This window comes from Hypanus sabinus, chromosome 8, assembly GCF_030144855.1.
Source record: "Hypanus sabinus isolate sHypSab1 chromosome 8, sHypSab1.hap1, whole genome shotgun sequence".
Classification (NCBI taxonomy): Eukaryota; Metazoa; Chordata; class Chondrichthyes; order Myliobatiformes; family Dasyatidae; genus Hypanus; species Hypanus sabinus.
Genome location: NC_082713.1, coordinates 15,417,026 through 15,443,279, shown reverse-complemented (window position 1 = coordinate 15,443,279; position 26,254 = coordinate 15,417,026). Strand labels below are relative to the sequence as shown.

The following is a 26,254-nucleotide window of genomic DNA, read 5'->3' as shown; positions in this document are numbered from 1 at the left end:
GAGGATCTCAGAAAGTCAGGCAGCATGCGTGGAAGGGAATAAATAGTTGATGTTTCAGGCAAAGACCTTGCAACAGGACTGGAGAGGAAGGGGGAAGATGCCAGAATAAGAATATCTGGGAAGATGAAAGAGTATAAGCTGGCAGGTGATAAATGAAACCAGGTAGTCCTGCCTCAATGATCACCGTCCTGATGCACTCACATCCATTATCATGAAGTGTTTCGAGAGGCTCGTCATGAGGCACATCAAGACCCTGCTGCCCCCCGCACTGAGCCCCCTGCAGTTTGCGTACCGTCCCAACTGCTCAACAGACGATGCCATTGCCATCATCCTCCACCTGGTCCTAACCCACCTGGACAAAAAAGACAAGTACGTTCGAATGCTGTTCATAGACTTCAGTTCAGCATTCTACTCAATCATCCCTCAGAAACTAATTGGAAAGCAGAGCCTACTGGGCCTGAACACCTCCCTCTGCAACTGGATACTAGACTTCCTGACTGGGAGACCTCAGTCAGTCCGGATCGGAGGCAGCATCTCCAACACCATCACACTGAGTACGGGGGCCCCCCAGGGCTGTGTGCTCAGTCCACTGCTGTTCATTCTGCTGACACATGACTGTGCTGCAACACACAGCTTGAACCACATCATCAAGTTCGCCAATGACACAACCATGGTGGGTCTCATCACCAAGATTGATGAGTCAGCATACAGAGAGGAGGTGCAGGGGCTAACGGACTGATGCAGAGCCAACAATCTGTCTCTGAATGTGAACAAAACAAAAGAGATGGTTGTTGACTTCAGGAGGGCACGAAGCGACCACTCCCTCCTGAACGTCATCGGCTGCTGGGTAGAGATCATAAAGAGCAACAAATTATTTGGTGTTCACCTGACGGAGAATCTTGCCTGGTCCCTCAACACCAGCTCCTTAGCAAAGAAAGCCCAGCAGCATCTCTACTTTCTGTGAAGGCTGAGGAAAGTTCATCTCCCACCCACCATCCTCATCACATTCTACAGAGGTTGTATTGAGAGCATCCTGAGCAGCTGCATCACTGCCTGGTATGGAAATTGCACCATCTTGGATCACAAGGCCCTGCAGCAGACAGTGATGTCAACTGAGAAGATCATCGGGGTCTCTCTCCCTGCCATTACGGACATTTGCACTACACACTGCATCCTCAAAGCAAACAGCATTGTGAAGGAACCCACAGAGCCCTCATACAAACTCTTCTCCCTCCTGCCATCTGGAAAAGGCACTGGAGCATTTAAGCTCTCACAACCAGACTATGTAACAGTTTCTTTCCCCAAGCTATCAGACTCCTCAATACCCAGAGTAAGGACTGACAACAACTTACTGCCCTCTACTGTGCCTATTGTCTTGTCAATTATTTATTGTAATTGTAACACTTGACCAACAGGCTGGTATATGTCTAGGGAAAAAGGAGATCCAGCCACACACCAATCCCACCTCCCATATACGCAGGTGCTGTGAGAATCAAGTTTATGTCTCGCGCCCGCACACAGTATCAAATTCACACCAGATACCGTTATGAAATACACTTTAAAGAGTTTACTAAAACTAAAAGAGTACTAGGCAATACAATATATATGAAAGAAAAGAAAAAGCAAAAGGTGTCAACTTATCAAAGTTCAGTCAGTTTAGTGCACATCGTTGGAGCTCAACCATCGAACCATTCGACCCCTCGTCACTTTCCTCCGAGCTCCACGTCTTCACACCCGGGACCACCCCCAGTGGTCAACCAAGCAGCGCACATCCACCTTCCTCGGCGTCTTCCTCCCGACTCTCTCGAAAACCCGCAAACCCCCCCCCCCCAAGTTCCCAGCCTCTCGAGACAAAATAACATTCCCCATTTGTTAACAAATGAAAACAATCCCCATATCAGCAAGTCTAAAGCTAAACAACTGCGAGAGAAACACTTATCAAACAAAGAAGCATTCCTACTCTTAACAAACCAAAGAAGCCATTTTGAGTCACATACACAAGACATTGTACATAATGCCTGCACTGTTTTGTGCACTTTATGCAGTCCTGGGTAGGTCTGTAGTCTAGCCTTTTTTTTCTCTGTGTTGTTTTCACGTAGTTTAGTGTAGTCACATTCATGCTGTCAGGTTGGAGCCTACCCAGGTGAAACTTTGCTTTTCCAACCTGATAGTAGCCTCGTTATGGCAGTAGAGGAAACTATGGAGCAAGATGACAGAAATGTGACCACCCTGAGGATGTAGACTAGGATGGAAACATACAGACTTCTGGTATACCTTGACCGAGTGCAAAGCAAGTTTACTTGTTGGATCCTGAGGATGAGAAAGCTGTAAGGAACTGAATACAATGGGACAGTCTTCACAAGAATGCAAAATGTTGTCAAAATATTCATTGAGTGCTTGATCAAGAGGAGCTGAGTGCTGGCTTTCCCGGACCGGAGGACTAAAGGATTCCTTCATTTAAGACTTTAGGAATCTGTGGAACTCTTTGGGATTTTCACATAAAAATTGATGTGGCATATGGTCAGCCACAACTTAGTCATAGAACACTACAGCACAGAAACATGACTTCTGGCCTTCTAGTCCATGCTGAAATATTATTCTGGTTAGTCCCATTGACTCGCACATGGATGATAACCATCCACGTACCTATCCAAATTTCTCTTAAATGCTGGAATTTACTTCTACTTGCAGCTCATTCCACATTCTCACCAATATCTGAGTGAAGGTTCCTCTCGTGTTCCTCTTAAATATTTCACCTTTCACCCTTAACCCATGGCCTCTAGTTCTAATCTCACCCAACCTTAGTGGACAAAGCCTGTTTGCATTAATCCTATCTATACCCCTCATAATTTTATATACCTTATTATTTAACATTAGAGTTAACTGGCTTGCTCCAGAGACTTATCTTCAAACCTCTTATTAGGACTTGAGATAGATAGATAGATAGATAGATAGATAGATAGATAGATAGATAGATAGATAGATAGATAGATAGATAGATAGATAGATAGATAGATAGATAGATACTTTATTCATCCCCAAGGGGAAATTCAAATATTTTTCCAGTGTCCCATACACTTATTGTAGCAAAACTAATTACCTACAGCATTTAACTCAGTATAAATATGATATGCATCTAAAATCACCCTCCCAAAAAGCATTAATAAATAGCTTTTAAAAAGTTCTTAAATAAATAGTTTACTAAAGTGCATTGAGTGGTAACTTAAGCTCAGTCCTAACCCCGGCACTTTAACATGTTTTGCCCCTGGTGGTTGAATTGTAGAGCCGAATGGTGTTGGGGAGTAATGATCTCTTCATCCTGTCTGAGGAGCATTGCATTGACAGCAACCTGCCGCTGAAGCTGCTTCTCCATCTCTGGATGGTGCTGTGCAGAGGATGTTCAGGGTTTTCCATGATTGACTGTAGCCTACTCAGCGCCCTCCGCTCTGCCACCGATGTCATACTCTCCAGTTCTGTGCCCATGACAGAGCCCGCCTTCCTTACCAGCTTATTAAGACATGAGGCGTCCCTCTTCTTAATGCTGCCTCCCCAGCACGCCACCACAAAGAAGAGCGCGCTCTCCACAACTGACCGATAGAACATTGGAAAGGAACCGGAAAGGTATTAGAGGAAAGGTTGCAGCAAACGGCTCCATTCTCTTCACCCCATTTCCATCCGAGTGAATGAGCTGACTAAAGCTAGACTTCTCACCTTTTGAGAAATCAGATTCAGCAACTTGGAAGCCCAGAGCCAATTCTACATTGACTGGCATTTCAAGAATACACGGCACAGCAAAATGGTCTAATTTACTACAGGCCAAACTTCCAGGCACCCTCCAGATGTGGGAGTCGGCTACACTTGGCAGCACTCTTCCCTCAGCCACGTAGTGAAGATCAGAACTGCTTTGAGGAGGGCATCTGGTTTCTACTGAATTTGGGCTGTGCGCTAATCCAGTGGAACTTGGCCAGACCAAAAACTCATTGACTTTGAATTTAAGACAATGACAGATTATGTCAAAATTCAAATTCATAAAATAGTGTATATTGCATCTCACATTTTAGAGAATCATTAGGTTAATCAATGCTATATCTTAATGTTCTCAAAAATTAATTGCAGCCACCTGAAATACTAAACTTGTACAAGATTAAACAAAGTAAAAACAAATTAAATTTACATTCCTTTAAAGAATTTTTATCTATTTAAAAGGATAAGATGAGAAATCCAGAGAATATGAGGCAAAACCCAGAGTGGTACTTTCATTGAAAAGTCAAAAACCATTCACATTTTCTCATTAAATTTCTTTTCCTCTCAGGTGATGAATGACTGAATGCCATTCCCCAATGAAGATCACAACAAAAGTGCAAATTCAAAGGTGAATTAATTGCAAAGTTAAAGGAGGGAACTTTTTATGTGAGGGAAAGCTTGTCAAGTTTTTGTTGACACTGATTAACCTACAAATTTCCTGTCATTTCTAGTGCTCTGATTTACCCATGTGAACCATATCCTGCAAAGGCTGAGGAAAGTCCATCTCCCACCCCCCAACCTCATCACATTCTACAGGGGTTGTATTGAGAGCAGCTGAATCACTGCCTGGTTCGGAAATTGCACCATCTCGGATCGCAAGGCCCTGCAGCGGATAGTGAGGTCAGCTGAGAAGAACATCGGGGTCTCTCTTTCCGCCATTACGGACATTTACTCTACACGCTGCATCCGCAAAGTAAACAGCATTATGTAGGACCCCACGCATCCCTCATACAAACTCTTCTCCCTTCTGCCATTTGGGAAAAGGCACTGGAGCATTCAGGCTCTCACGACCAGACTATGTAACAGTTTCTTCCCCCAAGCTATCAGACTCCTCAATACCCAGAGTCTAGACTGACATCAACTTGCTACCCTATTGTCTTGTTTATTATTTATTGTAATGCCTGCACTGTTTTGTGCACTTTATGCAGTCCTGGGTAGGTCTGTAGTCTAGTGTAGTTTTTTTCTGTGTTGTTTTCACGTAGTTCAGTCTAGTTTCTGTACTGTTTCATGTAGCACCATGGTCCTGAAAACGTTGTCTCATTTTTACAGTGTACTGTACCAGCAGTTATGGTCGAAATGACAATAAAAAGCAACTTGACTTGATTTGACTTGCTGTCACATTTCCTTAGACAGCAACCACATTGGTACTTCAGTTACATCACTCATCCTCAGGTACTGTGGGCACAGTAGTGCCTATCTTGCGTCCCCTTCCACTAGTCTCTCTCTCTCTCTCTTTTCCCCTCTCCTTCGTCCATAGCCGGGGTTCCCAACCTTTTTCATGCCATTATGTCATGACAAATACCATTAATCAAGAAGCCATGGACCCCAGGTTGGGCACCCCTGGTCTATAGTATCTCCCCCTCAGTCCAAATGTGATCACTTTTCCTGTCAGTCCAAGCAAGGGATCCCCCTGAGGTGACTCACAGAAGCAAAGGTTATGCAACTTCTAGCCATTACCAACATGGGTTCTGACATCCAGGGCTTCCTTCCTCCTTCATTTCTTTATCAGGACTTACTCCATGTGTTCTCCTAGGCCCGCTATCACAGACACGTATCCCTCCTGGGAACCTTCAACAAAAGCTCAGTGAAACCCTCTCTCCTCACTGTGTACTTCTTTAGGGTCAGCTTCAGAATTCCAAATGATGAAAAACTAAGTAGACAACCAGATCCCAGCAATTTCAGATCTTCTGCGATCCTCAATGTCCACTTTAAAGCATTGAACAACAGTGCGATCCTTCCACACCTGTTGGAACGCAATTTATTTCTAAACCAATAATTCTTCCCTCCAGTAATTGTTTTGTGAGTATGGAGTCAAGCTGGAGATCCAACACAGTGCTTGTTATTGACTGGAAGGCTGCTAATTGTCAGAAAAGATCACTAGCAAAATTACTAATGAAAAAGTAAGTAACAGAGAAGAAAGTTGTACAGTAGGCTGATTGATTTTCTTTCCAGTATTAAATATGTGTCGTTCATTATCAACTTCATCCTTTCTTGTTCTTTCTTGGATGCTGACCCGTTACATGTTGTTCCAGGGCAGAAAGCTGAGCATTCGAATAACACAATAACATGCTCCATCAATGTGTAACCTTAACAAAATAACTAACCATTTTCTTTTAATCAAAAAAAAATAGCAGATTATTTTTCTTTCAACTGTGTTATTTACAGAACCCCATCTCAAAGTGGTAGACAGCTTTGGAAAGTCTGACTGAGATTAAGGTTATAGATCCAACATAATCACAACATACATTTTTTTTCATGAATGCAGTCCCTCACAACCACAAATTCTATAGCCACATATCTTGCATTTGGGGACATCATAGGCATTAGTGCAACCGAAGTGCAATGGGATAGCCACATGCTGGGAGAACCTTTCTGATCAAGGTCTCTCTCTTGTCGAGTAAGAATTGCAGCACTCATCCCTGTTTCAGCCTCTTCCTCATTCAGCCAAATCCACATTGGGAATTGAAAAGGACATAAATTACTGAAGGGAATGGTATGGGAAGAATATGATATTTATCCAACACAAGAGGAACAATTTCAGTTTTTACAGTGGAGATGTTAAGGGTGATTTTCCCAGGAAGCTACTCACCCAACTGGACCTCGACGACACTTTGTTGGTTTTCAAGGGGGTCCAGCAGCTCAGGTAGTTTGTCAGTGAGAACAGCTGAAAGATAAAAGAAGGCCCAGAGCTGATTATAATGTGTTACCACAGAGTGCAAGATTTCAGCTCAAAAGAATAGTTATGAACCACCTTGCATACCTGAACGTAATATGGTTCTTTCCTTTAAATATATTAACTCTAGCCTGATCCCATGGATACGTAAAACAGGTTGCCACACCACCAGCACCAGACAACCCACCATCAAATACATATATACAGAAAGGTGCTGGAAAAAGGCCCACAAAACCACAAATGCTCGCACCCACCCTGGTCGTGCACCGTTTGTTGCACGCCCATCAGGGGAGAAGGCTATGTATTATCCACCCACACTAGGACTACCAGATTCAAAAATGGCTACTTCTCCCAAACCATCAGGATGATAAACACCTCCACCCATTAGCCGCCCCACTACATCATCTACAGTCACTTTATATACATACAAAGAAGCTACCTGTATAACAGTTACTTGTACAGTATGTTTTATAGGGCTGTTTTAATATTTATATTTATTGTGCTCTTTATGCTTTTTGTGGTTTCTTTGTGTTGCATCAGATCTGGAGAAGCAATCATTTATTCTCCTTTACACTTGTTTTTGAATGTTGAATCCTGTCAAAGGTTGGGGAGAGGAGGAAGTCACTGTAGTGGCAAATTAGCTCCCTCTCTCTCTCTCTCTCTCTCTCTCTCTCTCTCTCTCCCAACAAAGCTGAGGACACTCTCACATTGGTGGAGGATGTTGGAATTGAGGCGCACAACGACGTGAGGTAGCATAAACATTGTCTCCTGTTACCATTTGACCTTGCTCTGCCTCAATGCACTGTGTAACGAGTTGATCTGTATGAACAGTATGCAAGACAAGCTTTTCACTGTATCTTGGTACATAGCACACTATCCCACAGTACCTGCTCTTCAGCCCATGATGCTGAGCTGTCCTTTTAACCTATTCTAAGATCAATCTGACCCTTCACTTTGGAATAGCCCTCCATTTTTCTATCATCCATATGTCTAAGAGGTTCTTAAATGTCCGTAATGCATCTGCCTCTACTCCTGGCAGTATGTTCTACGCACCCACCACTCCCTGTGTAAAATACTTTCTCTGACATCCCCCCGACTATACTTTCAAAGGACATTTATTATCAAAGAATGTATAAATTATACACCTTGATATTTGTCTGCTTATAGGCAGCCACAAAGCAAGCAACACAAATAACCTAATTAAATAAAAAAACAAAAACTATTGTGCAGAGAAAGAGAGTAAAAACACGTACACATTCTGAAAACAATAGAAGCAAGCCAACTGCATCTTATACTAGACTGATTCCTCGACCTGCTCCCAGAGCAGCTGGAGTAGGCCCAAGCCTTGGTCCTCACTCAGTTCGCCACACCAGCGGAGCAGAGATGCACAACAGCCAGATCAAGTCACAGCCTTGGCGCTATGGAGAAGGAATGAACATTCGAGGGAAAGCGAGAAAAATCAGGCTGTCTCTCACCCGATCCTCCAATCATTTTAAAATTATGCACCCGTGAGACAATAATAACCCAATTCCAATTATTATGAAGTCAACCCAGAGGAAGCTTGGATTAACGAAAAGAGACTCTGGGTTTGGCTTAAGGCAGAGATACCGGAGATGGGTTCCAAACCATTATCCCCCTACAGGACCTGGGTGCAAACAAATACATTTGTGATGCACTGGCCCCCCCCCCCCCCAGTGAGAGGGGGGGTGAGAATTTGTTGGGGACACCAGCTTTCTAAGGTGGCACCTTCCTTATCTTTGATTCTAAGAACAAGTTGTGTTCTGCTTTCCTGCATGAAATCAGGTGAACTGAGTAGTCCTTTCATTTGCTGTCTCTGGGATCGTTCCACTGCCACCAGCTGGAACCTGAAGACACACACTCAACATTTTAGGAATAGACAGGACAAAATCTGCAGATGCTGGAAATCCGAGTGAGGCACACAAAATGCTGCAGGAACTCAGCAGGCCAGGCAGCATCTATGGGAAAAAGTACAGTCGACGTTTTGGCCCACACCCTTCGGCCCAAAACATCGACTGTACATTTTTACCATAGATGCTGTGGGGCCTGCTGATTTTCTCCAGCATTTTGTGTGTGTAATTTTAGGAACAGCTTCTTCCCCACTGTTTCATATATTTGCAGTACAATGGACTACATAAACGCACTATAAATTAGAATAAGAAATACACAATCTATATATATATACATACATATTTCCTATTTTATACTATACTTATGTACTGCAATGTACTGCTGCTGCAAAACGACAAATTTCATGACATATGTCAGTGATAATAAACCTTATTCCGAAGTTGGTTTTGCCGAGTAAGTAATGCCAAGTAGTAGGTGTGAATAATTTGGGATTTCTGAGTCACATAAGGATAAACTGATTGTTACATCACAGAATGAACCCAATCTGACCATCATAAGGTCCTTGAAAGAACTATTTTATTTGTATGATGAACCATTCCCTTTCCTCACAGCCAGGCAATTTATTTTCTTTTATTTAAATATGCACCTTATTCCCCTTCTAAAATTACAATTAAATATACTTCTTCTGCCCTCTGGAGCTGTGCTTTCCTGACTCCAACAAAATCTGATATTAATAACATCTCTCCCTTCTGACGAGTAGCTAATTATTTTAAAACGGAGCCCCTCAGGCATGATCCTTTCTGTCGGGGGATAGTATCCCCTTTGCTATTAAAGTCCTTCATAATTTAACATCTCTAATTCTACCTTCAGCCTACTCTACTTAAAGGAGAACAATCCCAAATTCTTTTCAAAAGCACGTATTAACAAAAAAGAAGTCCCATGGCAGTATAAAGTGATTGATTCCTTCACAGAGTTTGAGAACGTAACAGAATCGCTCCAGCTTCATTCCGTTTTCAATTATTCTCTGCATTTCACACTGAGAAATTTGTTAATCCATGTTTACTATTTTTATTTTATTTGGAGATCCAGCATGGGTCGGAACCATCCAGCCCCATGAGCCGCAATGCTCAGCAACCCACCTATTTAAGCCTAGCCTAATTACAAGACAATTTATAACCACCAATTAACCTAATAAGCCGTACATGTTTTTGGATTGTGGGAGGGTACCAGAGCACCCAGAGTAACCCCACATGGTCACAGGGAAGACATACAACCTTCTTCCAGATGGTATCAGAAATTACCTTTGAACTCCACTGTCCTAATCAGCACTACAGTCACCCCGCTGATGCGTTACTGTGGTGCCCTGGTACTGAAGATTAATCAAATCCTTTCACTGACCAAAGTTGATACAACTGCTCTGAGATTCTGTCAGCTTACGACAAACATCATAATAAAGAAAGAGCTGAAGTTCAACTTAACGTCGATTTTGTTAGGTCATCTAAATCTTTGACGAACTTCTATAGCTACACAGCGGAGGGTATCCTGACTGGTTGTATCATACCCTGGTATGGAAATGCCAATGCCCAAGAATGGAAAAATCTACAAAAAGTAGTGGATACAGCCCCCTGCACCAGTTTGTCGGCCACACATTTATCAACCAAATGCTGCTTACTCTCACTGGCACATGGCACAGGCATCAATCCAGATATTACTACCCTGGAGTCCTGCTATTCAGCTTTCTACCCAGCTCCCTGAAGTCTCTCACCTTTCTTACCCATGTCATTGGTGCTAATATGTACCAAGATTTCTGGTGGGTCACTCTCCCCATAGAATGCTATGAACCTGAATTGAGACGACCCTGACCCTGGGATCTAGGAGGCAACACATCATCTGTATGTCTCTATTGCTCCCGTAGAATCTCAGCTCTATCCCTCTAACTATGGAGTCTCCTATCACCACTGCAGTCCCCTTCACCTCTCTTCTGTTCTAAGCTGCAATACCAGAGACTCAGTCACAACGGCTCCCTCCAGGTAGGTTGTTCCTCTCAACAGTATGTAAATTATTACGTATTACTGAGGGGATAGGTCAGAGAGGTACTCTGCACTGGCTGCCCACTTCACTTTTTTCTCCTGACAATCACCTACTTATCTGCCTCCTGCAATCTAGGGCGGACCACCTACCTATAAGCTCCTGTCTATCACTTTCCCATTCTCTTGTGTGAGCTGAATGCAATAGAGCTGCAGATCCTTTTTTGGCTCTTTCGTGGTCTATACACCGTTATGTCATACATCAGAAGGTGGCGTGGTGGGGAATGTTGCCAGTCACACAACTCCAGTGATCTCGGTTCACTCCTGACCGCTTGTGCTGACTGTGTGGAGTTTGTATTTTCCCCCTGTTTCTTCCCACATCCTAAAATTGTTCTAGTTGATACGTTAAGAATTGCCCAGAATTGTTGGCAAACACAGAAGAATCAGGATACTGAGTACCTGAAAGAGAAAAGATTACGGGAAGATAAGAGAAGGAATGGAACTGATGGGATTGTACCGAACACTGGCATTGACATGATGGGGGAAATGGCTTCATTCTATGTTGCAGGACGCTATGGAAATGTGAAATATGATAATTACATTTATTTGTTTGTTTACCTAGATACTTAGAGATGCAGGACAGGGCCTTCAGGCCCAATGAATCATGCCTCCCACTAACCCACCTAATTAACACTAACCTAATCGCAGGACTATTTTCAACAACCAATTAACCTGCTAACTGGAACATCTTTGGACTGTGGGAGGACACACATGTGGTCACTGAAAGAAAGTACAAACACCTTAGAGATGGTCTCAAAGTTGAACTCTGAACTCTGACACTCGGAGCTATAATAGTGTGGCACTAACTGCTATGCTACTGCGGCGCCCCATCACTGCTTTACTGACCCCCAGTACTACATTACTAACACTATGCCTATTATAATATAGTAAAAGCTGAGTTAAAATTACTCATTCAAAAACTGTGCATACTGAATGGAGCATAAAAGATTGCTTCAAAGACATTGCGCGGGGATTTCAGTGTGCACATCTCAGCAAGGTGGGATGTTGACAAGCTTTTCAGTACTTTAATGAAGTACTGCAAGTCCTGAACTTTGCAGCATGAAGGGAAGCCACAGTCCCACAGCAGAAAGACCAGCAGAAGAATGAGCAGAAGAGCAGACAAAGCTGTGGAGGCTTGTAGTAGACTCAGACAGGTCCATAACGGGCACCATTGTAGACAGCAACTTCAAAAGTTAATGCCTCAAGAAGATGGCTTCCATTATTAAGGACACTAGCCATCCGTTACATACCCTCTTTTCATTGCTACCATCAGGTAGGAGCTTACCAGGTAGAATCTCTTAGAACACATTAAACATTTTAAATTGATATTTCAGTTCTGTAAGGATGTCTTCACTCCAGTGTAATCCATTGTTTGCGAGGAAGACAATAGAGTTTCCTGTAACAATGGTTTAGAAAACACTCGATAAAGTTGATGATTATTTAAAAATTGTCATCTTGTTAAATCCTTTGGGAAAGCTAACCTAGTTCTTTAAAGTGCTTGACAGCCTGCAATTATTGTTTCCCAAATGTGACAAGAAACAATGGGAGCTTATTAACACGACTTGCAACAGTAAGAACTGCAATCCTGTGTTCTATTCTGGAAATTAAAAACACAATCTGCAGATATTCAAAATCTGAAATAAACACACAAAAAAAGACTTGGAAATGCTTTAAAGGACTAGGCAGTGTCTGAGGAAAAACAGAATCAGCCAAACAGTCCTTCAGCTGAGGCACCACTTCAGCTGCAACACATACAAGATACTGGAGGAACTCAGCAGGCCGGGCAGCATCTATGGAAAAGAGTACAGTCAATGTTTCAGGCCGAGACTCTTCATCAGGACTCACTTCACCTGCAAGTCTGTCTTAGTCATCTACACTATGTGGTGCTCCTGATGTGGCCTCCTCTACCTTGGGCAGACACAACATAGATTGATGAATCATTTCTTAAGCACCATTGCTCTGTCTGCAACAACAGGCGGCATTTTCTGCTTGTCAAACGTTTTAATTCTACTTCCCATTCCCATTCCAATATGTCTATCTATGGTCTCCTCTACTGCTATGACGAGGACAAACTCGGAATGAGGAGCAACACCTCATATTCGGTCTGGGTAGCCTCCAACCTGACTGCATTAACATCAATTTCTCCGACTTCAAGAATTTCTTCTCCCAGCTCCACCCCCACCTCCACTTCTCTTTTTCCATTCCCCATTCTGCATTCCATCTCATCCCTTCTCTTCTCCTGACCTGTCCACCTCATCCCTCTGGTGCTCCTCCTCCTTCCTTTTCTCCCATGGTCCACTCTCCTCTGCTTTTAGACTTCTTCTTCAGCCCTTTCCTCTTCCACCCATTAACTTCCAACTTTTCACTTCGCCTGCCTTGCCCCACCCACTTACCTTGCCCTCACTTGGTCTCACCTATCCCCTGTCAGCTTGTATTCCTTTCCCCTCCCCACCACCTTTTTATTCTGGCTTCTTTCCCCTTCCTTTCCAGTCTTGATGAAGGGTCTCATGGTGAAATGTTTATTCCTCTCCATAAATACTGCCTGACCTACTGTATTCCTCCAGCATTTTGCATTTGATTAATGAAGAACACAACATAGAGAAGTTACACACAGGAACAAGACAAAGGAGCAGAAGTAGGCCTTTTGGCCCATTGAGTCTGCTCCGCCACTCCACCATGAGCTAAATTATTCTCCCATCTAGTTCCAATTTCTGGCTTTTTCCCCATATCCCTTCATACCCTGACTAATTAGATACCTATCAATCTCCTCCTTAAACACCCTCAATGATTGGGCCTCCACAGCTGTATGTGGCAATGAATTCCATAAATCCACGACCCTCTGGCTAAAAAAAATTCCCCTCATCTCTGTTTTAAATGGGTACCCTCTAATTCTAAGACTGTGGCCTCTTGTCTTGGACTCACCCACCAAGGGAAACAGCCTTTCCACATCTACTCTGTCCAACCCTTTGAACATTCAAAATGTTTCTGTGAGATCCCCTCTCATTCTTCTATACTCTAATGAATACAATTCAAGAGCCAACAAATGCTCCTCATATGATAGTCCCTGCATTCCAGGAATCATCCTAGTGAATCTTCTCTGAACTCTCTCCAACATCAGCACATCCTTTCTAAGATAGGGGGCCCAAAACTGCACATAGTATTCCAAACGGGGTCTCACCAGTGCCCCACAGAGCCTCATCAACACCTCCTTGCTCTTATACACTATTCTTCTTGAAATGAATGCCAACATAGCATCTGCTTTCCTTACTGCTGATCCAACCTGGTGGTTAACCACTAGGGTATCCTGCACTAGGATCCCCAAGTCCCTTTGCACTTCCAATTTTTGAATTTTCTCCCCATCTAAATAAAAATCTGCCCAATTGTTCCTTCTTCCAAAACGGACAACCGTACATTTCTCAACATTATATCTCATCTGCCATTTCTTTGTCCACTCTCCTAAACTGACCAAGTCTCTCTGCAACCTTTCTGTTTCCTCAACACTTCCTGCTCCTCCACCTATCTTGGTGTCATCTGCAAACTTAGCCACAAAACCATTTAGTCCATAACCTAAATCGTCGATATACAGTGTAAAAAGAAGACCAACCCCTGCAGAACACCACTAGTAACCGGCAACCAACCAAAATAGGATCCCTGTATTTCCACACTTTGCTTTCTGCTTATCAGCCAATGCTCCTCCCATTCCAATATCCTTCCTGTAATTCCATGGGCTCTCACCTTATTAAGCAGCCTCTTATGCGGCACCTTATCAAAGGCCTTTTGGAAATCCAAATACACAACATCCACAGCCTCTTCCTTGTCAATCTTATTCGAGATTACCTCAAAAAATTCCAATAGGTTGGTGAGGCAGCATCTTCCCTTCATGAAACCATGTTGGCTTGGGCCTATTTTTTCATGCACCTCAAGGTAATTCATAATCTCATCCTGGAGGATCAAATCCAATAACTTTCCAACTACCGATGTCAGAATAATAGGTCTGTTATTTTCTTTTTGCTGCCTCCCACCTTTCTTAAACAACAGAACTACATTTGTGACCTTCCAGTCCTCCAGAACCATGCCAGAGTCTACTGATTCCTGAAAGATTATTTCTAATGCCTCCACAATCTCCAAAGCCACCTCCTTCAGAACCCATGGATGCACTTCATCCGGTCCGGGATACTTATCTGTCCTTAGCCCATTTAGCTTCTCAAGCACTTTCTCTCTAGTAATCTTGACTGTACCTAATTCTATTCCCTGAGACCTCTGACTATCTGGTATGTTGCTAATATCTTCCACTGTGAAGACTGATGCAAAATACTCATTTAATTCCTCTGCCATCTCTTTGTTACCCATTATAATTTCTCCAGCATGCTTTTCAATAGGTTCTATATCTAACTGTGTCACTCTTTTATTCTTCATATATTTTAAAAAACTCTTAGTGCCCTTTTTTATGTTAATTGCCAATTTTCTTTCATAGTTCATCTTTTCTTTCCTAATGACTTTCTTAGTTTCCTTTAGTAAATTTTTAAAATTCATCTGGTCCTCAGTTTTCCCACTAATTTTTGCTGCCTTGTACGCTGCCTCTTTTGCTTTTATTTTAGCCTTAACTTCTCTTGTTAGCCACATTTGTGTCACTTTTCCTTTAATGATTTTCTTTTTTCTTGGAATATATTTTTCCTGCACTCTCCTTAAATCTTGTAGGAATTTCATCCAATCCTCTACTGTCCCTCCATTTAGTTTACTTTTCCAATCAACTTGGCCCAGTTCACTCAACCTAATCTCATAAGGCATGCTCCCCAATCCAGGCAACATCCTTGGAAATCTCCTCTGTACTCTTTCTATAGTTTCCACATTCTTCCTGTAGTGAGGTGACCAGAACTGAGCACAGTACTCCAAGTGGGGCCTGACCAGGGTTCTATGTAGCTGTAACATTACCTCTCGGCTCTTAAACTCAATCCCATGGTTGACGAAGGCCAATGCACCGTATGCCTTCGTAACCATAGAGTCAACCTGCACAACAGCTTTGAGTGTCCTATCGACTCGCACCCCAAGATCCCTCTGATCCACTACACTATCAAGAGTCTTACAGTTAATGCTATATTCTCCCATCATATTTGACCTACCAAAAGGAAACACCTCACGCTTATGTGGGTTGAACTCCATCTCACTGCTCAGCCCAGTTTTGCATCCTATTGATGTCCCGTTGTAACCTCTGAACAGCCCTCCACACTATCCACAACACCCCCAACTTTGTGTCATCAGCAAATTTACTAATCCATCCCTCTGCTTCCTCGTCCAGGTCATTTATAAAAATCACGAAGAGAAGAGGTCCCAGAACAGATCCCTGAGACACACCACTGGTCACCGACATCCAAGCAGAATATGACCCGTCTACAACCACTCTTTGCCTTCTGTGGGCAAGCTAATTTTGGATCCACAATGCAAGGTCCCCTTGAATTCCATGCCTCCTTACTTTCTCAATGAGCCTTGCATATCAAATGCTTGCTGAAATCCATATACACTAGTTCTATTGCTCTGTCTGACACAGATTCATTATCACTCACATATGTCATGAAATTTGTTACTTTTTCCTCAGCTGTACAGTGCAATACATAAAATTACTAGAGTACTATGCAAAAGCCGTATTCAAGATATTATATCACTGATCTGAACATGAACGTTGCTACTCTTTCCAATGAATGTTGACTGAGCCAATGAGCATATCCAGCACATTCTGTGTTTTTTTGTGCAGTACATATTGGATTCTTAAAACTCCGGAGAGTATCCCAATTCGAACTGGATACTTAAGTTACTGGTCACTTGTCACTTGTCTACTTACTAATTGTTAAAACTCGCTCGGCAGCAGGAAACAGCAATACCTCCCTCTATATAATTGCCACTGTTGTCCTAAGTACTTTGTTAAGTGTGTAAGGCACACGAAAACAATCTGTGATGAATAATTCCGTGCTGTTTTCCTTCTGGTAATACTTCAGGAAAAAAATTTCATTCAAGACTGGTCCACTTGATTGAAAATGTAATCGAAAACCGATTGTTATCCTGCAGTAAGAACTAATCCTAAGAACTGACTGCTCTGAATTAAAGTCATTGAGACAATAATTCTGATTGAAATGCTTTGCTTTTGAACAGAATAATTTAATTTTAAAATGCAACATTATACACTTTTTTATGAAACATCTCTGTGCCACAATTAACTCTTAAAATCTTCATACAGAGTTGTTTTGATCTTACATTACACAACATAGAACACTACAGCACAGTATAGGTCCTTCAGCTCATGATATTGTGCTGACTTATAACTTCCTCTAAGATCCACTTCACCCCTCCCTTCCACATAGTCCTCTGTTTTCCTATTATTCATGAGCTTATCTAAGAGTTTTGTAAATGTCCCTAATGTATCTGCCTCTACCACTACCCTTGGCAGGGTATTCCATACACCCACCATACTCTGAGTAAAGAATACTTACCTCTGATATCCCACTATATCTTACTCCAAGCACCTTTGAATTTGACTGACTTGTATTAGTAACTTATCAAGTCCACAGTTAACTATCAAAATCCTTGAGCAGAGCTGTCAGATCTATCGTTAAATGTTGCATTCCATCATCATCATTATCGTTATGTGCTGTGTCGTATGACATGGACAGTCATGGTCTCCACATTAGACTGTTTAATTGTCATATTCTGTGCAGTTTAACCATTAATTTTCTACTTGTATTTATATGGCCTATATACATGTAACTGTTTAGTATGTTTCCTAGTGGTCACAGTATGTACATACACTTGTTCAGTGTCTCCACTAGAGGTTACAATTCTTTGCAAGTTTAGAAATTTCTCTGGTATCACATTATTTAAATAGGAGCTATCTAACTGGTTTACACTTATCTATATGTTTAAATGGAATGCTTCTTATCTATGGTACAAAAAGAACTGAATGTGTCAGCATGCCATCTTTACTTATTTCTGTTCCCCTACTATCTGTTACTGTCTGTTTTCAATTATCTTTGTTCTACTTATTAAAACTATCATGAAGCAGTAGGCTTTGCGCCTCTTTTTCGACTACCAAAAGAACCTTCGATTAAAAAGAATCAGAAACCAACAAGTTCTTCCCAATAATAATGCATGGGTTTCCTCTAGGTGCTCCGTTTCCTCCCTCAAATTTTAAAGTTCAAAGTAAAGATGCAATTGGTCACATGGGTTTAACTGGGTGGCACCAACTCTTTGCTGATAGGGCTTGTTACTGTGCTGTGTCTCTAATAATAATAATAATAATAGTAATAATACTGCACTTTCTCTGTAACTGTAACACTTCATTCTGCATTTTGTTAGTGTTTCCTATGCATTACCTCAATGCACTGTTGAAAGGAAATTATCTCCAGGGGTAGCATACCAAACTAAAGTTTTTCACTGTGCCTCAGATCATTTGACAATAATAAACCTATTCACCAATTGAACACTGAAGATGTTATCTTTAGTCCTCGTTTTCAAACATCCAGGATATGATTTTAAACTATTACTTTACAGGAAATATTTTACGATAATTCCAGTTTTAAATGACTGACTTAATTGCAACATGTAGTTTGCTTCATTTCTCCTGCTGAGATCCACCATTGAACAGCTAGTACTAACAACATGGTCTGAATTAATCTTAATTGTTTTTGCACCACAGTGGATATGCCAGCCTGTATTAATTGTTTTAAATTCACAAGAAGAAAAGGTTCTGTGAATTACAGGAGCGCAGTGTCGAAGAGGGAGACAACTGTGCATTGGGGTTGATGCTTTAACTGCTGCTTGTGTGTCAGGGGTAGGGGGGTGGGCTTGGGATTCTAACATTTTCTGCCATTCATTCTTTAGCATTTATCTTGTTTTGTGGATGTTGGCAATGAGGAAGGATTTCAGGTTGTATACTATATACATTCTCTGATATTTAATCAAACCATTAAACCATTTAAGGAAATACTGCATAAAGCTGCGTCCTGTTCAAAGCTTGAGATTGAAAGTAAATTTATTATCAGAGTTCATATGTGTCACCATATATATCTTGGGATTCATTTTCTTGTAGGCATTCACAGTGAAATAAAGACATAGAATAGAATCAATGGAAAATTTATATGAGAGTAAAAACAATCTAATTTATCTTTAGACATAATAGCCCTATGCTCCACTTTAAATTGAATCAATGTATGTTTCACAAATAGAAGAAAAGTTAACTAATTGAAAAATTTTCTCCCATTTCTCTATAGGTAATGAAAGATAAAGTTCCTTCCCCCATTCATTTTTAATGGAAAATGACACTTAAATAATGACTGACAAACAACCAACATACAAATGAAGACAAACTGAGCAAATACATAAATGAATAACTCAGAGAACATGAGTTGTACCATCCGTAAGCTGCAGAATCAGTGCAGAGCTGTAATCATGAACATTACATTCCCTCGAATTCTTACTGGTTGCATCACTGTCTCGACTGGAAGGGCCACCATGCAGGATCAGAAAAAGCTACAGAGGCTTGCAAAGTCATAAGCACTAGCCTCCTCAGCATTGTGGGCACTTTCAAAAGACGATGCCTCAAAAGGGCAGCACCCATCATTCAGGATCCCCACCACCCAGCACATGCCCTCTTCTCATGACTTATTGTGTATATACTTGTAATTTCTATATTTTTAATGTAAATACATTGCACTGTACTGTTGCTACAAAGCAACAAATTTCACGACTTATGCCAGCAATATTACACTTGATTCTAATTATGGAATAATCTGTGATTAATACCATAGAAAAAGGCAATTTTACCCATCTTATTTTTGGGCTGCTTTAATCTTTCTTTACACTTTAAAAAGGTCTAGTGGAGAAATGACAAATGAAAAGAAAGCAGGTCGTCCATCTTAAGCAGACAGCTGGTGATTCAGAATGCAAATAAGAGCTATCATTCTTGTCAACTAAGTGCCAAAACATGAGTGCGGCCCCCTATAGTTAATTAATATTTGGAAATACAATCAGGCTTCTGCTGCTGTGGTAACACTTTCCTCAGTTCTACAGAGGACTGGGAATTTTCATTAAATTAATTTGCTCTCCCGCTCCAATTATCTGAAATCCAATGTTTAGTTACTTTACCTTATGGAAAGCTTCCATGATAGGAAATATAGGATATAAATAAGAGCTGTGGACTTCACGTTAAAACTAGCTGTAGCAAGAGAAGGAAAATAATAATCTTGTACTGTTCTTAGTCTGAGGACAGGCCTCAAAGTTCCTGCACTTGAAAGAAAAATAGTCCAAAGAGACTTGATCCTGAAAAAACTTGGACTCATGACAAATGGCCCTCTGTTTGGTTCTGGCTTTGAAATAAAATTGTACAGGTTTGGATAATGAACTAGGTCAACTCCAAGGGCCTATGGCAATGTAAATACCAATGGAAAATGTTTCTTTATTTAAAAATTTGACCTGGAGAGCACATCCTTTTAAACCAGCATTGCTTTGGGCACTAGAATCCAGGAAGCAATCACAAGGCCTAATCTTGCAAGGCTAAATCAATGATGACTTCAGTTTACATATCAACTAAGTAGCAAAACTGGCTGCCATTGCAAAACAAAAGAAAATTGCATTATAACCTTTGTGTTGTTAGCTTAGCCAGTTTATCTTTCATCAATACATTTTATGCACTTGTAACATTTAATAGTTTTACATGTTCCTATTTCCTATAAAGCAAACATTTTCTACATTATTATATATCCACCCTGTTCTAGATTGTTATTCTTTTTTACCTAAGTGGCAGAGAGTTGTAAGCTCAGTCAGCTTCATCAAGGGCACTAGGCTCTGTAGTATCCAGGACATCTTCAAAGGGCGATTCCTCAAAAAGGGGGCATCCATCATTAAGGACTCCCACCACCAAGGCTATGCCTTGTTCTCATTGTTACTGTCAGAATTGAGGCACACACTCGACGATTCAGGAACAGGTACTTCAACTCTGCCATCCGATCTATGAATGGACATTGCACCCATGAACACTAACTCACTACTTTTTTATTTCTATTTTTGCACTACTTATTTAATTTAATGATTTGATATATATGCAATTACTGCAATTCACAGTCTTTTCCTCTATTATTATGTATTGCATTGTACTGCTGCCGAAAAGTTAACAAATTTCACAACATCTGCAGATGATATTAAACCTAACCCTGATTCTGAATTTCATAGAAATATAGAACATCTACAGCACAATATGGGCCCTTTGGCCCACAATGCTGTGTCGAACAAGCACTTACTTTAGAAATTACCTAGGGTTACTCAAGGCCCTCTATTATTCTAAGCTCCAATTTGGCTTGCAGGTACAACAGGTTATTAAGAAGACAAATGGAATGTTGGCCTTCATTGCTAGAGGGCTTGAATTCAAGAGCAGGGAGGTTATGCTGCAACTGTACGGGGTACTGGTGAGGCCGCACCTGGAGTACTGTGTGCAGTACTGGTCTCCTTACTTGAGGAAGGATATACTGGCTTTGGAGGTGGTGCAGAGGAGGTTCATCAGGTTGATTCCAGAGATGAAGGGGTTAACCTATGAAGAGAGATTGAGTTGCCTGGGACTGTACTCTCTGGAATTCAGAAGAATGAGAGGGGATCTTAAAGAAACATACAAAAATTTGAAAGGAATAGATAAGATAGAAGTAGTAAAGTTGTTTCCATTGGTAGGTGAGACGAGAACTAGGGGATATTGCCTCAAGATTCAGGGGAGAAGATTTAGGATGGAGATGAGGAGAAACTGTTTTTCCCAGAGAGTGGTCATTCTGTAGAATTCTCTGGCCAGGGAAGCAGTTGAGGCTTCTTCACTAAATATATTTAAGATACAGTTAGATAGATTTTTACATAGTAGAGGAATTAAGGGTTATGGGGAAAAGATAGGTAGATGGAGTTGAGTTTATGGACAGATCAGCCATGATCTTATTGAATGGTGGGGCAGGCTCGATGGGCCAGATGGCCTACTCCTGCTCCTATTTCTTATATTCTTATGTACCTGTCCGGGAGTCTCTTAAAAGACTCTATCGTATCCGCCTCCACCAACATAATGGGCAGCTCACTCCACACAATCACCACTCGCTGCATAAAAAACTTACCCCTGACATCTCCTCTGTACCCGCTTCCAAGCACTTTAAAACTGTGCCCTCTTGTGCTAGCCATTTCAGCCCTGGGAAAAAGCCTGACTATCCACACGATCAATGCCTGTCATCATCTTATACACCTCTATCCGGTCATCCCTCATCCTCCACTGCTCTAAGGAGAAAAGGCTGAGTTCACTCAACCTATTCTCATAAGGCATGCTCACCAATCCAGGCAACATTCTTGTAAATCTCCACTGCACCCTTTCTATAGTTTCCACATCCTTCCTGTAGTGAGGTGACCAGAACTGAGCACAGAGTGCATTTCATTGAGGTGTAGGCTCATTCAGCACAGAAACAGGCCCTTCCATCATCACCTCCACACTGACTATCAAGTATCTCCCTACACTAACCTCTTTCTTCTGTACATAGTCCTATGCCTTAGCAATTCAAGTACATGGCTAGATACTTCTCAATTAATACCTGCCTTTGGTAGCCCCAAATTCCAGCCACCCTCTTGGTAACACAATTCTTCCACAGATTATCTCTGTACCTTTTATTAAGCCTCAGCTTGTGCCTTTTAAAATTAGACATGGGGAAAGGTTTCCATTATCTGTTCCCTCATATTTTTGTATACTTTTATTAGATGCCCCTCGGGCTCCAACATTCTTGGAAACTAAACCCATCCTGTTCATTCTCTTATCATATTTGCAAAATGTACCTCAGATAAGGCAGAGTGTAGGACAGTACAGCATCGGAACAGAACCTTTGGCCCGTGATAACCCTATCAAGTATAAGACCATAAGATATAGGAGCAGAAGCAGGCCATTCAGCCCACCAAGTCTGCTCTGCTATGAATCATGGGCTGATTCAATTCTTCCAGTCATCCCCACTCCCCTGCCTTCTTCCTATACCCTTTGATGCTGAATTAAATATGATGTTGAATTAAACAAAATGTCTTCTGCTTGTACACAAACCATATTTCTCCACTTCCTACACAGTTATGTGTCCATTTAACAGATTCTTAAACAAAGAATGTCTACAGATACTGGAAATCCAGAGCAATACACACAAAATGCCAGAGGAACTCAGCAGGTCAGGCAATAGCTACAGAAATGAATGAACAGTTGACCTTTTGTGCTAAGATCCTTCTCAGTCCTGAAGAAGGGTCTCAGCCTGAAACATCGACTGTTCATTTATTTCCATGGATGCTGACTATCTGGTGAGTTCCTCCAGCATTTTGTGTGTAAAGGGGGTTTCTTCTTTTTTCTTTGTTACTGATGGGAAAGGGTTTCTTTGTTTTGTTAAAAGCAGGAATGTTTCTTTGTTGCGAGAGAGTGCTGGGAGAATGGTATTCCTTTGTAAACCAAATGGGGATTAATGTTCTTTCTTCTGAGTCTGCAAGCTTTTGTTGACGGGCTTTTGGGGAGATCAGCGCGAGGGGGTCGAGAGAGAGGACGCAATGCTGTAAGCTGGGCGAGGATCGGACCCCAAGCGGGGGTCCGAGGCCCGGAGGTACTCCGAGGAGGGGGGATGAAGCTAGATGTGCTTGGTTGACCACTCGGAGGGTCCTGAGCTGCGAGTCGAGGAGTTCGGAGGGGATCGAATGGTGGCCAGAAGACTTCAGTAATTGAGCTCCAACGGTTGTGCACGAAGTGGTTTGGACTTTGATAAGTTTGGCGCTTTTTCTTTATTTTTTCTCTTCATATATACTGTATCGTTATTAATCACGTAGTTATAGTAACCTTTATAAATTGTACTCATTTAACTGCATATGGTGTACTGTCTGTTTTTGGGCGAGGCGGGGATTTCACACAGCATCCACACAAGCTGATTACCCAGTTTGGCAGGGCCGAAGGCTGCTCCCCCTAGACGAGAACGAGTGTGAGCGAGCCTGAGGTGACCCAGGGGGTTACATGTGTATGTCACTTATTTATCTGCTTCCAACACTACCCCGACAGGCCATTCCAAGCATCTACAACTCTGTATAAAATAAAACTTGGTCTTAATGCATCACCTATCTCATCTTAAATGCATATCTTTTGGTACTTGTTATCTCTACTCTGGGAAGAAAAAAGATTCTGCGTGATCCATGCTTCCCTCACCCTCTAATACTTCATATAACACCATGCAAGATTTTCAAGCATCTCCTTATAGCAAGTACTCTCTAATCCAGGCAGCATCCTGCTGAACCATCTCTGTATCTCTGCATCCTGTGTATGACCTTCCTATTGGGTGGCAAACAAAATGCCATGCTAGACTTTCACTGTGGCCTCATCAATACTTTATGAAGGTGTATCAAAATCTCCCTGCTTGTACATTCTAATGAAGGTCAGCACCTGATATCCCTTCTGCACCAAGTTTCTGTGGAGTCATAGTCCCAAAGCTCTACAGCACATAAACAAGCCATTTGGCTCATCTAGTCCATCCCAAACTGTTAAAGTTCAAGGTGAAGTTAATTGTCATCTGACTGTACATGTTGTGTATTTAATATTTCAGTAACATTTGAGTAACCTTGTAAATATATAGTGTTTGATTAAGCATTCTTGCTCATTTAAATTATTCATTAGGGGTTATGTGTAAAAGTAAGTGAATTGCATATGTCATGATACCACCATGTAGTACATGCACAACCCACTTAAAGCGTAAAAAATGAAGCTCACAAATTTTCCGGGGCTCCTGTATTTTTGCTTTCAATCTATTAATTAATTAACTATATATATATACACATACACACACCACACACATATATACACACAGTTAAATGAAACAACGAACAACATTCCTCTGGACCCACAAAACATATATGTTATTCTAACTAATCCCATCGACCCATATCTGGACCCCATCCATGTACTTATCCAAATTTCTAAATGTTGCAACCAAACACCTTCATCACAGCTGCTGCCAGCTCGTTCCACACTCTGAATGAGGAAGATTCCTTTCATGTTCCCCTAAAATATTTCACCCTTGACCCCAGAGCTACTCCATGATTTCCAGTTCTAGTCTCACCTAACTTGAAGTGAAATTGCTTGCATGCATTCATCCTATTGTACCTTTGTATGCCTCTATAATAGGAATTCCCTTGTGAAAGCTTCTGCATTTAAGCTGGCTGTTTAATTATATTTTATTAACTCATTTGGGGTAATGTTTTGCTTTATTGTTGTGTGTGATATATGTATTGTGGATGCACCATGGTCCAGAGGAACATTGTTTAGTTTGGTTACATATATCTACCACCAGCTGACAATAAACTTGCACTTGAACTTGATTTTCCCTTTGGTAAAACGGTAACTCCAATTTAAAAAGCACTTCATTAATTGCAAAGTAACATCATGATAGGCAAAACTCTGTTCTTCTAGGATTAAAGTCCAGCATTCTGGAGAGAAGCTTGTTTGACTGATGACTGTTTGATTTAAATTTCTATATCCCCTTGCTTAACCTTCCAACCTCCATTCCCAGCATGCCTGATGTTCCTTGGTTCACAGGAGCAGGTCAGTGTTTAGGATATTCCCCTCCCTTGCTCAGGGCATGGACACCCACCTGCCACTTCTGATTAGACCTGCAAACTCAGCAGTGAATGGTGCATTCCTCTTCAGCATTCTTCCTCGCCTTCTCTTGTCTTCATGGCTGGGTGCCTATTTTCAGAAGAAGGTCAACTTGTTCTTGAACTACAACCTGCCTTTGGTATTAGTGTGTGTTCAAGCATAAACTACAACATTCTACCTCCATAGCTGTGGCACAGAGGCTCGAGAACAAATATTTTTGTCCATTACTGAAGGGAAGTTGTACTATAAGACCATAAGATATAGGACCAGAATTAGGTTATACGGCCCACTGAGTCTGCTGCACCAGTTTACTACAGCTAACTTGTTATTCCCCCTCAACACCATTCTCCTGCCTTCTTCCTGTAACCTTTGACACCCTTGCTAGTTAAGAACCTAAAGTTGCTAATCAGTTTTAATTATATCCAATGACTTGACCTCCACAGTCATCTGTGGCAATAAATTCTGCATATTCACCACTTTAGAACTGATTTTCTCAAGAAATTCCTCCTCATCTCTGTACTGTTCATGGTGTTGATGATTAGCATCTATGTTGAGCGAAGTAAAGAGGCTTTGTGTTTCAAACAATAGTTATACCTCCATTAATGTCACCCATAATGTGTTTTTGTCACACTGCTGTTTGGAAACTTGCTATGCCCAAAAATGAGCCAACGTGATTTTTCAATTGGAATAATGAGAATGGTTCTAAACCACATCATTGGCAGTGAGCTGCCTGGACAATCCTTGGCTCACGAAAGGTGCTATAGATACGGTAGGTTTTCTGAGTTGTGATTAACCACATAGCGAGATTGTGTGATAAATGTACTCATCTTGTTTTGACTGCCATCTGGTGAAATCGAATAACTCTTCAGAACAGGGTGCATTCGCTGATTAAATTTACTTAAAATGCAAAGTCAAATTACAATTCCAGGTACTAAATCTGAACCA

The 26,254-nt window shown here is 41.5% G+C and overlaps 1 protein-coding gene across 1 annotated transcript in view; it reads right to left on the bottom strand.

The window, feature by feature from the left end:
* The window catches only part of il1rapl2 (interleukin 1 receptor accessory protein-like 2), a 658,932-nt gene that overhangs the window by 349,123 nt on the left and 283,555 nt on the right, over positions 1-26,254 (bottom strand). The window contains exon 5 of the mRNA XM_059976475.1: positions 6,614-6,688. Coding sequence (XP_059832458.1) covers positions 6,614-6,688 — 75 coding nt within the window. The remainder of the gene's footprint in view (positions 1-6,613; positions 6,689-26,254) is intronic.